The sequence below is a fragment of the Ictalurus furcatus genome, chromosome 1 (assembly GCF_023375685.1).
Source record: "Ictalurus furcatus strain D&B chromosome 1, Billie_1.0, whole genome shotgun sequence".
NCBI lineage: Eukaryota > Metazoa > Chordata > Actinopteri > Siluriformes > Ictaluridae > Ictalurus > Ictalurus furcatus.
In genome coordinates, this window is record NC_071255.1 from 938,456 (window position 1) to 952,621 (window position 14,166).

Here is a 14,166-nt window from a genome sequence, read left to right on the forward strand (position 1 = left end):
ATAATAATAATAATATCTCTACACTTGTGGGTTTTTTTTATGTTTGTCTGTTGATCTGTCTGCCAGGTGGAATCATCCTGCCTGTATCTATATCTGTATTTATAATCTATCTACAGTTACAATCAAAAGTATTCACCCCCCCCCCCCCCATTGCAAATCAGGTTTATTGTCAGAATGTTCAGACTTTCAGCTGTTTGCGACGAACAAATCAAACAAAAGCAAGTGAAATATTTCAACACTACGACTGCTACAAGTGGTTTCCACAAATTCATTGCTGCAGACGAGATGCAGAGCTCCTGCAGCGTTCCTGAGGAATCTTCTCCTGTTCCTCATGAGCACTGGCCTCCAGTTCAGTAATGTTCTTGGGTTTGCGTGCTGCGACCGTCGTCTTCACATCCTCCTGCGTTCAGTCCTCACCGCTCACTGAAACCTCAGTGCTGTCACACCCGGTCCCGCTGCAGGTCTTTCACTGTCACGCCAGGGTGTTTCACAACCTCCTCAGAAATCTGCTGCAGCCGTCGAGAGCTTCCTTTTTCTGCCCCGTCCAGGTATTTCATACATTTCTGCCCCTAGACACTTCCGGTATTTCATGTGTTCCAGCTCAAACACACCTGCTGCAGCTAATGAAGCGCTTGATTAGTTTATATCGGGAGTGCTGGGGACAACACCTGTTCTGCAGATCTGTGCTGTTGTGAGGGTTCTATTCAGGGGGGTCATTTTGATTGCAAATCTATCTATCTATATTTCTATCTATATTTCTATCTATATTTCTACCTGTCTGTCTGTCTGCCTGCCTGTCTGTGTATTTCTGTCTGCCTGCCTGTCTGTCTGTGTATTTCTTTCTGTCTGTCTGTCTGTCTGTGTATTTCTGCCTGCCTGCCTGTCTGTCTGTGTATTTCTGTCTGTCTGCCTGCCTGTCTGCCTGTCTGTTTATTTCTGCCTGGCTGTCTGTCTGTGTATTTCTGTCTGCCTGCCTGTCTGTCTGTCTGCCTGTCTGTCTGTGTATTTCTTTCTGTCTGTCTGCCTGTCTGTCTGTCTGTGTATCTCTGTCTATCTGTCTCTTTATTTATTTTGAGACTGAATGTGAAGTTTATTTTTTATTATTATTACAGGTTCTCATTATGATATTTCTGCTGTGTATAAAGGATCATACACACACACACAGGCAAACACACACACACACACACACGATCTGCCCTCGAGGGAGAAAAACACATACACACTCACAGAGAGAGAGCGAGCGAGGGAGAGAGAGAGAGGGGGGGAGGGAGATGGAGTTGTGGTTGTACGTTAGTGGCTCACCCTCACTTCACTTCACTCAGACTCTCTCCGTCTCTCTGTGTGTCTCGCTCTCTCTCCGTCTCACTCTCTCTCTCTGTCTCTCTCTCTCTCTCCATCTCTCGGCTCGTTCCGCTCTTATTTCCTCTTTAAACTTGATTCTTTCCTCACCGTATTTCATTGTTTCCGCTCTGTAAAGAGAACAGTCTGACTTCAGGACATGGACTGCTCTCTGGACCAGCTGGACGCTGCAGGATTTCTGCACATCTGGCAACACTTCGATGCAGACGGTGAGAATAAAGAGATTTTATTTTTTATTTTATTTTTACATGAATTATAAAAACTTGTCTGTGTTGGAGAATTCTCGGTGCTTTCTCCTCACGACTGAGTGTGTTCCAGATAATGGCTACATCGAGGGAAAGGAGCTGGACGCCTTTTTTCGGCACCTCCTGATAAAACTGGGACCCAAGGTACGTCACGAACATATTCTAATACTAATACGTTATGCTTATGAGTAGGGTTGGGTGTAAAAGTTTATACACCCCCCCTTTTTCTTTTAAGTGTCTGGAAGTATAAGTGTCCCTTTGTCGTGTATTATATTTTCTATATCTTATCAGCACAACAGAATTGACGTTCTTTTATCTTTTCTCGGTTTCCTGACACCTCGTTACAACGTAGAGCAGTCTTAGGAATGTGCTCAAAAGTTTACACCCCCTCGGTCATTTTAAAGTCTTCTTTAAAGCAGGAACCAGCAAAAACCTCAAACCTTTGAGCAGTTCGAGTTGAGAGTGAGTGAGAATCAGGGAAACAGCTGTCGCACACCCTGAACCTGAAAACATCAGATCTGAAGAAGGAGATAAAAAAAGATGAGTGTTAAGAGAGACAACTGAGCATTCATTGCTTAAAAAAAAAAAAAGGGGCGGGGGGGGGGGGGGGGGGTCATGTTAAAAATCACGTCGATGCCACTTGAATATGAAGGAAGGACGCTCAAACTTTTGCACTCGGCTCTATTCAGATAAACAGAACAGTCATTATCTCACCTCCAGTCCTGCATGAACTCCCGCTGATGTTCTGATGATCTGATTTGGAGGAGCAGCGGCGAATCGGTGAAATGACTTTAACCAGAGCGCTGATGATGATGATGATGATGATGATGATGATGGTTTCATGAGATTTTTATACAATTTTATGTTATTTTCCGTTGTTTAACGTCGCTGCATGAGTTCTGTGCTTCAAACATCACACATCGATTTTTATCAGCTCAACACGATTCTTCACAGGAAGTGACACAGTTAATCTACAGGAAATTGAGGTCAGAAGTGTTGTGTGTGTGCCATCTTCTCCGGGCTGAGTGTATGCAGTGGCAAAGTGCCAAAAATAAAAACATGTTAAAAAAAAAAAAGGTAACTAACGTTTTTATTTTTTGACAAAGGAACTTCCCACTAAAAGAGCCATTTCTACACCAAGAACCAGCAGGATCTGAGAATAAATATGAATATGCATGAATATGCAAATTAGAAACATTACCTAATCTAATATCACTTAACATTTGATAACTTGGCTAGTTCAGCAGGTAGCTAACTGCTAGCTAACTCTCTCTCACACACACACACACACAGAGAGTCTAAAATAAAGCTGTGAGAAAATATGGGTCCATTAACAGCATCCAGACATTACCATGCATTACCATGACAACCACGATCCGTTCAACACTACCATCGGCTAAGTTAGCGAGCTGGCGATTTTAGCGTGCCAACTTTGCGGCTAAAATTTACAGCCTTCGTCTGATCTCCGACGTGATTGGTTCAGAAGTTATGGCATTTATTTAGTACTCTCGTGCGTAGCCCCGCCCCACAGAAGTACTGACTTTTATTGTAAATGGAAATAATGTGCATTTAGCCAAATGTGCTAACAAATCTGACGCAAACACACAGATCTGTCAAATGAGAGACGGGTACACATCCGGTTCGACTCGTTAGCATTCATTAGCTAATTAGCATGAAGTCCATAAATTACAGTAGTATTTGAACAGTTGTTGGTGTTTTATATTAGGTGTGCTACTCCTGTGTGTGTGTGTGTGTGTGTGTGTGGGCAAACAGGCAGCGAGTGGTCATGGTAACCAGCTTGTTTTTCTCCGCTTCTGCAGGATAAGATAACGGAGGAGAAAGTGCAGCAGCTGAAGGCCAGGTTCATGTCCGTCTACGACGTCACGGCCGACGGACGCCTGCAGATCCAGGAAGTGAGACTCGCTTCCTTCAATCCACACTTCTTTACACGTCGTTAAACTGGAACAAAACTCGGCCCTATTAAACTACACTTACATATGTTCTGATGTTTGCAGTAGCCTAACTATAACATGTCCGTTGTTAATGTTGTTAGGTGTGTTACTCCAGGAAACTGTTTTTTTTTTTGTAGTTTTTTGTGTTTTTACAGCAGGTCTGCTAGTCCACAAATTACGGTAGTTTGCACATTTCTCAGTATTTTTACAGGAAATGTTATTCAAGGGATTATGGAAGTTTACACAGGAAGGTTTTTACCCTAGTGTACAAATTTATGAGTGTTTTCACAGTAGGCATGCTCGTCTAGAAACTATTATTATTGTACATTTATTAGTGTTTTTATAGCCATTGTGCTAGTCTACAAATTACGGTAGTTTGCACATTTGTTAGCATTTTTGCAGTAGTATGTCGTCTATTCTTTACTCCAGGAAACGGTTGTGTTTTTTTTTTTTGGTTTTTTTTGTAGTTTTTTAAAGATTTTTCATTTCTAATCTGCTGTACATTGTTGCAGTTCACAGATTCTTTGATGCAGAACACTAATTGATTTCCACAAGTTCTGAACGTTCATCTCCCGTAGTGTGGAAAATGATTTGAAGGTCGTAAAAAAAAAAAAAGAAAGAAAAAAACCCCCCCACCACATTTCTCTTTCTCTTTTAAGACGTGTAAATGAGTACAACATGGATTCAGGGTTGGTTTAAAAGCCTCTTTACAGAAATCCCACATAATGCGTGAGTGGTATTGGTGTTCCTCTGGGTATAGATGGAGAACTGCAGGCTTTTGAGGTTTTTTCCTTATTGCTAGCCTAATTAGCCTGGGACTAAGTGCAGCATTAGTGGTCTTTAAGCATACTGTATACACTGAAAATACTTGGGTATTGAAGATCAAGTAGAAGTAGCTTGCATAGTCATATTCCAGAAGGTTCTTATTGAAGAATCTGAAGCGAAAGCTACAGAAAGGACTCGTTTTGTATTCCTGACGTAGCATAGCCCTGATCACCGTCCAAGTGATTCCTGTAATGGAGAAAAGAGGATGAAAAAAGTGGTAGACCTTGTGTTTATTCTCTCTTTGAGTTACGGTGCTATCATGCCCGTGACGTGCAGGCATCCGTATTCTCACCGAAAGAGGACATCATCTAATAGGAATGTGGTTGGTAGAGGTCAAGTGTGGTTGCTCCTGAAGAATCCTAGTTACAGTTGCCAAGCAATAGGGCATGAATATGAAAAAAAAAGACACATTGGTTTGAAAATTTTGCACTCACCAAAGCAAAGGCATGAGTCATCGTGTAGGATGGTGGTCTACAGAAGAAGAAGAAAAATTAATCAGAGAAGCTGTTATTGTGCAGCAGGTACCAAAATAGCACTTTGGCATTGAACCTTCAGTGTATTTGAACGAGGGACAATGCTAAAGATTTAGCGACTTTGTTTCCCAGCACGCTATCTTTGTATTTCATCTGTGCATTATCCTCTGAGAAGAGCAGAACCGTCCATCTTTTAAGCATTAAGAGCTTCTTAATCTAAGTATAAACCCTGTCCAGAAACACAAAAAAAAAAACCCACTCGAGGAAACAACATGGCCTCCAGGCAAGATCGTGAACAGATTTCCGTGACGCTAACCTTCATATCGTCTTCTCTGTCTGCTCTAGCTCGCCAATATGATCTTACCAGAACAAGAAAACTTCCTGTTGCTATTCCGCCGTGAAGCTCCTCTGGACAACAGTGTGGAGTTTATGAAGGTCCCTGTCATCTTCATCATCATCATCATCTCATTATTATTTTTAACATTCTATCTCCTGGATTAATAGGGTTCCTTTTTCTCCTCATAGATCTGGAGGAAGTATGATGCAGACAGCAGTGGATATATATCTGCAGCAGAGCTAAGGGTAGGAAACTCACAATGTTTGTTCATCCCACACAAACCTCATCACGGTCACGCAGACCTTTATTCATCTGATGGGGGATTTTATTTGAAGTGGCACTCAACTGGGGCAGAATCTAAACCAAGCATACACTGTTACAAAAAAGGGGTTCCTCAAGGGTTCTCTGTGTGAGTAAAGGTTCTGAAGAGGTTTCTAAAGAGCATCTACTTGGGACGGATCATAACAGAGAAATTCTCAACCTGAACAGGCCCTTTAGTGTGGTCTGTGGAGCCTGCTGAGCAGTTCAGGGTTTTGTAGCAAGCCCAAGCCGTGGTACTACCACCACCATGTTTCACAGATGATGTTGATGGCTCTGGACTATAATCGTTCATTTTTCTCCACTCTTTCTTCTTTCCATCGCTTACAGTTACATCACTTACATACAGGCGATCTGGGATGCTCGTGTCCATAAGACCTTGTCCCAGAACTCTATAGGAATATTATACACTTTTTTTTTTTTTTTTTTTTAAACCAAACGGAAACCTGGTGTTTCTGATGTTGATGGCTAACAATGTTTTGATGGTCACACTGGCATTCTCTTCTGTTTATGGTAGTCTCTGACACGTCCTTGCCTATGTCCTAGATCTATTACTATTAAACATATTGTTTGGGCAACATCTACCAGGGTATTCTACAGGATTCCTCAAGGTCTCTTTGGGTAAGTAAAGGTTTGTGATTGAGAAATCCTCAACCTGGAAATTTTTTTTTTTTTTACAAAAGTATCCCGCTGAGCAGTTGAGGGTTTACTTGATTTTGAATAAAGCCCAAGCTACAATGCTACCACCACCATGTTTCACAGATGATGCGCTTGACTCTGGACTGTCATCATTTGTTTTTCTCCACAACAAGTTTAAAACGGTTCTCGCTTTCTAAAGAGTTTCTGTGTAGGAGTGGTTCCAGGTAGGGAAACCGTCAACCTGAAGAAGCCCTTTAGGGTACTATGTGGAACCTTACTTTTGTCGAGTTTTTTCCTCCACTCAATACGTCGTCCTTCGAGTGTTTTTTGCGTTTAGTCCCCTCCGTCACAGATCGAGTTCTGGTTTATGCCTTGCCAAGTTTTTCTTCAAGGTTTCCAAAGAGCTCGAGTCACAATTTGGTTCCTTTGCAGGATCTTGCACATCAGTTCTCACAAACCTGCATGCCAAGTCATGCCAAGCTTGTTTAGTGCCGTTTGAGAGCGAGTTCTCCATCACGGCTTTTGTAGTAGTACTTTGATTTCTTCTCTGAGTATACTACCTGACCTGAGTGAAGGTGACATTGGTGTATTGGGTGACACTCAAACAGCAAATTGTTCCACTGTAGTTCAATGCGATCAATATAATGGCGTGTGGCAGGACTTCTCTATAGTTTGGTTTATTAGTGATGTGTAACACTAATGATTCCTCTTACAGAATTTCCTGAAGGATCTTTTTCAGCAGCACAAAAAGGACGTGTCTTCTAACAAGCTGGATGAATACACGGACACCATGGTAACGTTGTTGTTGATTTTTCTTTCTTTGTCACCCACTGATCAATAGTCTCCAGGATATCAAGCCCTTAAAACCAATTAGTGTGATAAGATTAGCATTGGAGAGCGTCCGTTCCGTCTGGTAGTTTTGGTTTTTAATCTGACTTGCAAATAAAGGAGGTTAAATCCATGAACGTAGGGCTTTTAACGGATTCTCAAAGCCACCGCCTGTTGTGCTGCGAACACGCAACTCCCAACGAAACGCTCAGAAGCTTTTAACGCACGATGTTTCCTCCAGGCGTTTTCTCTCAGAATTTTTCCTGTTGATTGTTGACTGACATTTATGTCTATTGATTTGTGAAGCGGTTTGTGAATTCGCACTGACATTTGTTGTGTGTTTGAATGAGAACGTTGGAAAGCCGCTTGTTTTACTGATTCACATCCTGTGGCTTTTTATAACTCACTTCAGGAGACTTTGGTGAAATGCCAGCCACTAATTTCAGTCATTAGTCCATCAACTTTGACTGGTTTCACTCAAGGAGAACCGATACGTGTGAAAAGAATGAAGTGGAATGGCGTGGAACAATGACCTGAGGTTGGAGAGCAGGATGTCAGCTGTAATGTAAGGATATTTAATACCTATATTGGAATTGGTGCTAACTGGAGCTAACGTTCTGGAGTTTAACCTCATAATCATCACGTCCTATCAAATACAAAAGGCTCAAGCTAAAAGTACTCAGACCACTGAGGAAAAACTAACACTACACCCACTGATCTCATCTAAACAATCTCTGCTCCAATATCCATCTGTCTACGCCCAGGCTTTTCCAGGCTGCACCATATAACCACCAGAACCGTATTTTATCGCCGTACCTGATAGATGTTCCAGAGAAGATGGTGTGTTTGTGTCTGGCTCGAGTGTGTGTTGCGCATGACCCTGTTTATGGGGAGGCAATTCAATCTAAGGGTAGATTGGACAGCACCAGACACCACCTGATTACTCGTCTTGTCTCTGCTCGGCAGGAAAGATAAATATATTCCAGTTTTGTCTGAGCCGTACGACGGGGAGATGATGGAACATGTACTGTAGTAGAGTCCGAAAGTCCACCGTAGTGTTCCTACTGTAATGTATATCATCACTTTCAGCCTCGGACTTTTGGGCTTTATCGTATTACATGTTTATTATGTTTCTCTCTTCTTTTTTTTTTTTGCTTTTTGTTGTTGCTTGGCAGATGAATATATTCGACAAGAACAAAGATGGCCGCTTGGATCTGAATGATTTAGCGAGGTAAGCACGTGGGGGTGAATGTTAACGTGTTTGGTGGTCAGCTTTATGAGGTCTGAGAGTCTGAGGTCTGCTTACTCGAAGCAATCGAGTAACCACAAATCAGACACGCCACGTCTAATCTATTAAAAATCCATCACTGGACTGAAAAAGTGTTCGTTTCTGCTGTCGCTTTAGAACATATTGAAAGAAATGCCATTAATTATGAGACAATATGATTCATACTTCATTATTATATTATTATGTATACATTTAACACAGCTGATCATGCGTCCAGTACAGTTTTGAGCTTTTGAAAGCAATTCAGTGCGATTTTGTAGCATGCAATCAGCTCAATATTAATAAGAAAATAAATGACTTAGAGGCCACACCTCCTTTACTGTTTCTGGAAGGCCACACCTTCTTCACTGTGATTGACAGGCCGAGAAGCCACACCCTGTTACTGACACTGACTGGCACAGAGGCCATATCTTCTTTACAGAGTTGACATAAAGAAGCCACACCTCTTTACCTGTGATTGATAGACATAGGCCACACCTCTTTACCTGTGATTGATAGACATAGGCCACACCTCTTTACCTGTGATTGATAGACATAGGCCACACCTCTTTACCTGTGATTGATAGACATAGGCCACACCTCTTTACCTGTGATTGATAGACATAGGCCACACCTCTTTACCTGTGATTGATAGACATAGACTACACCTCTTTAACTGTGATTGATAGACATAGACCACTCCTCTTTAACTGTGATTGATAGGCACGTAGGTTATGCCTTAAATGTGACCATACATCCTACACTGAGAGACTGATGGGTACAGAGGCCACGCCTCCTTTACTGAAACTGTCAGCCCTACTGAAGTAAGAAGGTGCGGTCTTTACTTGGCAGTCTCGGTGAAGGTCTCTGTGAAGAAGGCGTGGTCTCTGTGCCTAGAAATTGCAGTGAAAGAGGTGTGGCCGCTGTGTCTGTCAGTCACAGTGAAGTGGGCGTGGCCGAGATGCATTAAAACCGGAGCATTAATTACACTGATTACTCTGCTTGTGTCTACTTGTGTTATGTTAACTTGCTGGTTGTTGTCCCTCCTCCAGAATCCTGGCTCTACAGGAGAACTTCCTGTTGCAGTTCAGGATAGATGTAAGTAGAATTTCAGAGTCTTTGTGTTAAAGCCTCTTGCAGAGTTTCTGATTTGATGAGTTTCTTTTCCTCCTCCTCTTCCTCAGGCGAACTCGCTGAACGAGAGAAAACAAGACTTCGAAAAGATCTTCGCTCATTACGACGTTGTAAGTTCCGTCAGCATGGTGTGTGTATCTTAATGGGGGGTTTTAATTAGAAATTGGGCCGTGATGTAGCGGTACTTTCGCTGTATACTGACTTGACTCTTTCTGAGCTGAAGTAAATGTTCTTCAGTTTCCATCCATGTTGTTTATCTTGATGACGAGAAGATTACAGTCGTGTAAATCTCTGCTTCTTGATGTTAGAGTAAGACTGGAGCTCTGGAGGGACCCGAGGTGGACGGATTCGTCAAAGACATGATGGAGCTGGTCAGGGTGAGTGGGTTAATCATTACACCAGTGTGTGTGTGTGTGTGTGTGTGTGTGAGAGAATACTGAACACTGGAACAGATGTGCCAACTGTAACTGTCATTACTCCCTACATTTACATTTATTCCACAGACGCTTTAATCCCGTTAAACTGAGCGAAAGATTTTTATCTCCCACGCTGTGTTTGACCAAGCGGTCGGTTAAGCACACGCACAGTACAGTATCTCCTCATCGTCCATCCCCATGAGGGAAAAAAGAACAGGTGATGGTTGACCTGCACAAGTCGAGGACATAATAAATATAGAATCAGTTAAAAATATCACTAAACCCGATCAGAAGCTCTTCCTGAGAGAAACATCTGGATATCTGCAAACAGGACTGGACCGACAATTGTTCCAAGATCTTCTAGAAACGTTCTTAGAACTTCCAGGAAGAACCTCGGTGCTGCTCAGAGCTCCACTATGCAGGGTGCTATTAAAGCTGGATTAGGATTTGAGTACGGATTTGGTAAGATTGGGTCTCTAATGGTTACGTAGGTGGAGTTGGATAAGATTTGAATATTCAGTATTGCGATATTCCCGCCCGTATACACAAAGCTCCGCCCCCGTTGGTAAAGCTAGACTCACAATTCCGCTCGTGCGGATTTACGAGGACGGTCGAGAGTGCCTTTGCGGTTTTTGTGATGAACCCTACGCTCCGGTATTAGCATGTTAGCACTGTTAACAACGCCAGCTAAAAGAAAGCAAACACGCAAACATTGGACTCTTCCTGAAGTACGAGGAAGGACCGGAGTTACCTGGCTGCGCTGGGTGCTTTCTGATTTCAGACTGAGATGGGGGCGGAGTCACGAGGTGTTGGGGGCGTGTCTATAAAATGACTAGAGGTCTATCCAGACACAAACGATCGTTTCGGACCGTAACGCGCTTTTCCAAACAGGTTTTCTCAGATATATAATATATAACACATACACTTGTACTGAGCTCGTGGCTTAACGCTTTATTTTTGTCATCATGTATTTATACGTATTTTCCAGGTTAACAGGACATAAAAACAAATCGACTAATTTAAGCAATTAGCAAGAACAAATTGCGTTACATTTTGTGTGAAACTCCATTTTGTTTAAGCTGAAATATATATATATATATATATATATATATATATATATATATATATATATATATATATATATATTAAAATACACATTGCTTATATTTTTATATGAATAAAATGGTGGCAGTAACTCTGGAGTTGACAGAATGTCTCTCTCTCTCTGTCTCTCTCTCTCTCTTTCTCTCTCTCTCTCTCTCTCTCTGTCTCTCTCTCTCTCTCTTTCTCTCTCTCTCTCTCTCTCTCTGTCTCTCTCTCTCTCTCAGCCGAGTATCTCAGGCCCGGAGCTGGACCAGTTCAGAGTCGTGCTGCTGCGCCACTGCGACACGAATAAAGACGGAAAGATCCAGAAGAATGAACTGGCCCTGTGTTTAGGGATGAAACCTAAGCCTTAGTCGTTGTTCGTGTGTTTATTACCCAGCGTGACGCTGGAGGAGTGTGTGCAAACCCGCGCTATTTATAATATACTTAAATACTGCTACAGACACGTGCTGATCTTTGCTATTTCACACCGTTATCACCGTTTTACTCTTGCGCTTCGGTTAGAGATGAGTCAGGATGCATTTTTCAGCAGATGCTATTATATCCAGGAGAAATTAACCGTATCACCCATCACTCATCTTTATTGTGTGTGTGTGTGTGTGTGTGAGAGAGAGAGAGAGAAAGCACAAAGCAGCACAATCAACAGCTGCAATCCGGAGCACCTCCGTGTTTGTTTTGCTAGTTACAGCGAAGTCCATTCAGCTAGTCGACGTAAACATGTTTCATCATTTATTAGGATTTTAAACGTCAAATTGTTTATAGCTAAACCAGCTAATACACCCCACCCCACCGTGCTAAGCTGTTTTCTCCCTCTCCTCCTTCACGCACACTTCTAACGCTGACTAGCTTCATTGTTAGCTTAGCTGATGATATGCTATCTCTCCAGCAGCAGGAAAGCTAACGATAGTAGCTAGATAAATATATATATATATATAAATATATATATATATATATATATATATATATATATATCTATATTCAGTTTATCTTTACTCACGTTGTGTTACTGTTCAGTAAATATTTCAAAATGAGTATAATGTTAATCGTAGCTATGGCTACATCGTGTAGCTGAAGAGAGTTTCGTAAGCACTCGATTTATAAATACGTATAAATGATTTGTTTGTACACAGCGACGGTGACGTCACGCACGGTTTGCTAACTCGTGCAAGCTGCGCTCAGTCAAATTGAACGTCGATGTTTAAAAGGAAAGCGAAAGGTTCTGTGACGGTTTAAAAAACAAAATGGTGGACGGCGACCAGAATAAAGCGTGTGATTATCAGCACGTGTCTGTACTTCAGTGTGAAAGCGTTTATTAGCGGGTTATTACTCTAGTTTATTAGCGGTTTATTACTCTAGTTTATTAGCGGGTGCATGTGCCGTGTTTGTAGCTCAACTCTGTGTATTAAACTGTGTAGAATTATTTACAAGATGTTTATGCTCGACACTTCCTGTGATTAATTCCTACAGCGAGTGCACTTTCTGAGTGAAGCACCGCGTCTTTTTTTCTCCTGCATGTGATCTGATTTTGAATAAAGAAGGTTAAAGATATGACATGACTCCTGGTTTTTATTTATATTAGAAAGGAAGAGCCTTTTTTTTTTTTTTACAGTCTCTGAATTATGGCTCGTTATTTTCTTCTTAATGTCTACAAGCTGAGCGTTTTTGTACACGCTTTAAAGAAAAGGGTTCTTCAGGGGTTCTTTTAAGGGCTCTTGGGATAATTCAGAGGGGTTTTATCCTGAGTAGACGATTCTACGTTCTGATTCTGAAAGTGTGTCAAGTGTTTATTTCTGTAAAAAAAAAAAAAAAAAAGAAAGAAAGAAAAGAAAAGAACCAGAAGTAAAGTAGAAAGATGTGATTCCAGGTAAAGTCGATTAAGGAATGGAGAGAAGGAGAGAGTTTCCGAAAGGATTTTTGTTTCTGCAGGAACGATAACTTTTTTGTTTACATGCTATAAAAATATCTGGAGACCTTAAATTACTTGAATAAAACAAGAAGAAGAAGAAGAATAGCAGGAAGTGGGAGATGATGAAGAAGAGGAGGAGGGAAAAGATCATGAAAAGGAAGAACATCTATATATATATACTGTACAAACACACACATTCACATTATACTGTATGTATTATATGTATTATTAAATGTGTGTGTGTGTGTGTGTGTGTGTGTGTTACTGCTGATACCCACAGCATGTTTACAGCTTCTAGAAAGCTTTATAACATTTTCAATGAGCAGTGATGGAGAAAAACTCTCTCTCTCTCACACACACACACACACACACACAGACTGATGATGTGTAAATGTTCATCTGCTGCTTGGAAACCAACATAACAGCACATATCACACACATGCTAATGGCATATACAGGGTGAGTGTGTGTTTGTTTTGTGCTGCTTTGGTGCTCATAGCGGAGAGCAGCTGCTCCACAACAAAGGATGATTCTCTGTGTGTTTGTGTGTGTGTGTGTGTGTGTGTGTGTGTGTGTGTGTTTGTGTGTGCGTGCGCATGTTTAAATGTAACGTTATTAATATTGATGTGATTCTGAACATCAGCTGCTCGACTCCATTTTCGTGTCAGTGCTAAAATGTAAAATTTTAAACATAAAACGAAAATATTTGGGTTTTTTTTACTTTACAGAGTTTATAACACAACCGCACACACAAAAACTAATCAATCTAATTAACATTTGAATTAATCAACTGATAAATTATTACATGTATACATTTTTTTTTTAAAAAAACTGACACTTTGTGCTGACAGAAGAAGCTAAAATAAAGTGTTGTTAAATGTAGTTGATATAAATATGAGACGTTTATTATTTCACTCGGAAAGTCTCATAAAAGACAAAACAAGAACTGTTCTGATTTCAGCGTTGATCAAAAAGCAAACATTTTTACTCGCTCGATTGATTTCGGTGAAGAACGACGTCGTCCTGTTTATCTAATTCGACAGAACGATATTTAAACGCATGCGTATTGGCTGAAAATTGGGAAGAGTGTTTCAGAGTCACACTTCCACCCAGATTCATGCAGATTTTCATTACAATTCTAATAAAAATGACCACAGGAGGCTCATTCGCCTATGCTAATACCCTATTAGCCTGTTTGACTTTCTAATAGGAGTGTTAGTACACGTGTTTCCTCACAAACGCAACAGTCAACATGGTCATATCGTTTTCTTTCATCGTACAATTATATATTTTATTCAGTAAAAGTAAGGTACTTGTAAACAAGCTTGTACAGTGTAAATATGTAAATAATGTAAGTAGTGTT

General features: G+C 41.0%; 1 protein-coding gene across 1 annotated transcript; it reads left to right on the plus strand.

Moving 5' to 3' along the window:
• The first annotated feature begins 204 nt into the window (after positions 1 to 204).
• scgn (secretagogin, EF-hand calcium binding protein) lies at positions 205 to 11,829 on the plus strand. The gene is made up of 11 exons (XM_053644476.1): positions 205 to 1,568; positions 1,678 to 1,748; positions 3,425 to 3,517; positions 5,200 to 5,289; positions 5,380 to 5,436; positions 6,864 to 6,941; positions 8,152 to 8,207; positions 9,296 to 9,341; positions 9,428 to 9,487; positions 9,686 to 9,754; positions 11,122 to 11,829. Exons 1-11 carry the CDS (start codon positions 1,499 to 1,501, stop codon positions 11,248 to 11,250), a joined length of 819 nt encoding a protein of 272 aa, XP_053500451.1. The 5' UTR covers positions 205 to 1,498; the 3' UTR covers positions 11,251 to 11,829.
• The last annotated feature ends 2,337 nt before the right edge of the window (positions 11,830 to 14,166 follow it).

Excerpts from the sequence above, each read along its gene's own strand:
- scgn (XM_053644476.1), top strand. The coding sequence starts at position 1,499 with ATGGACTGCTCTCTGGACCAGCTGGACGCTGCAGGATTTCTGCACATC. Across the intron at positions 1,749-3,424 it reads TGATAAAACTGGGACCCAAG|GATAAGATAACGGAGGAGAA; the intron begins GTACGTCACGAA and ends CCGCTTCTGCAG. Across the intron at positions 9,488-9,685 it reads TCTTCGCTCATTACGACGTT|AGTAAGACTGGAGCTCTGGA; the intron begins GTAAGTTCCGTC and ends TCTTGATGTTAG.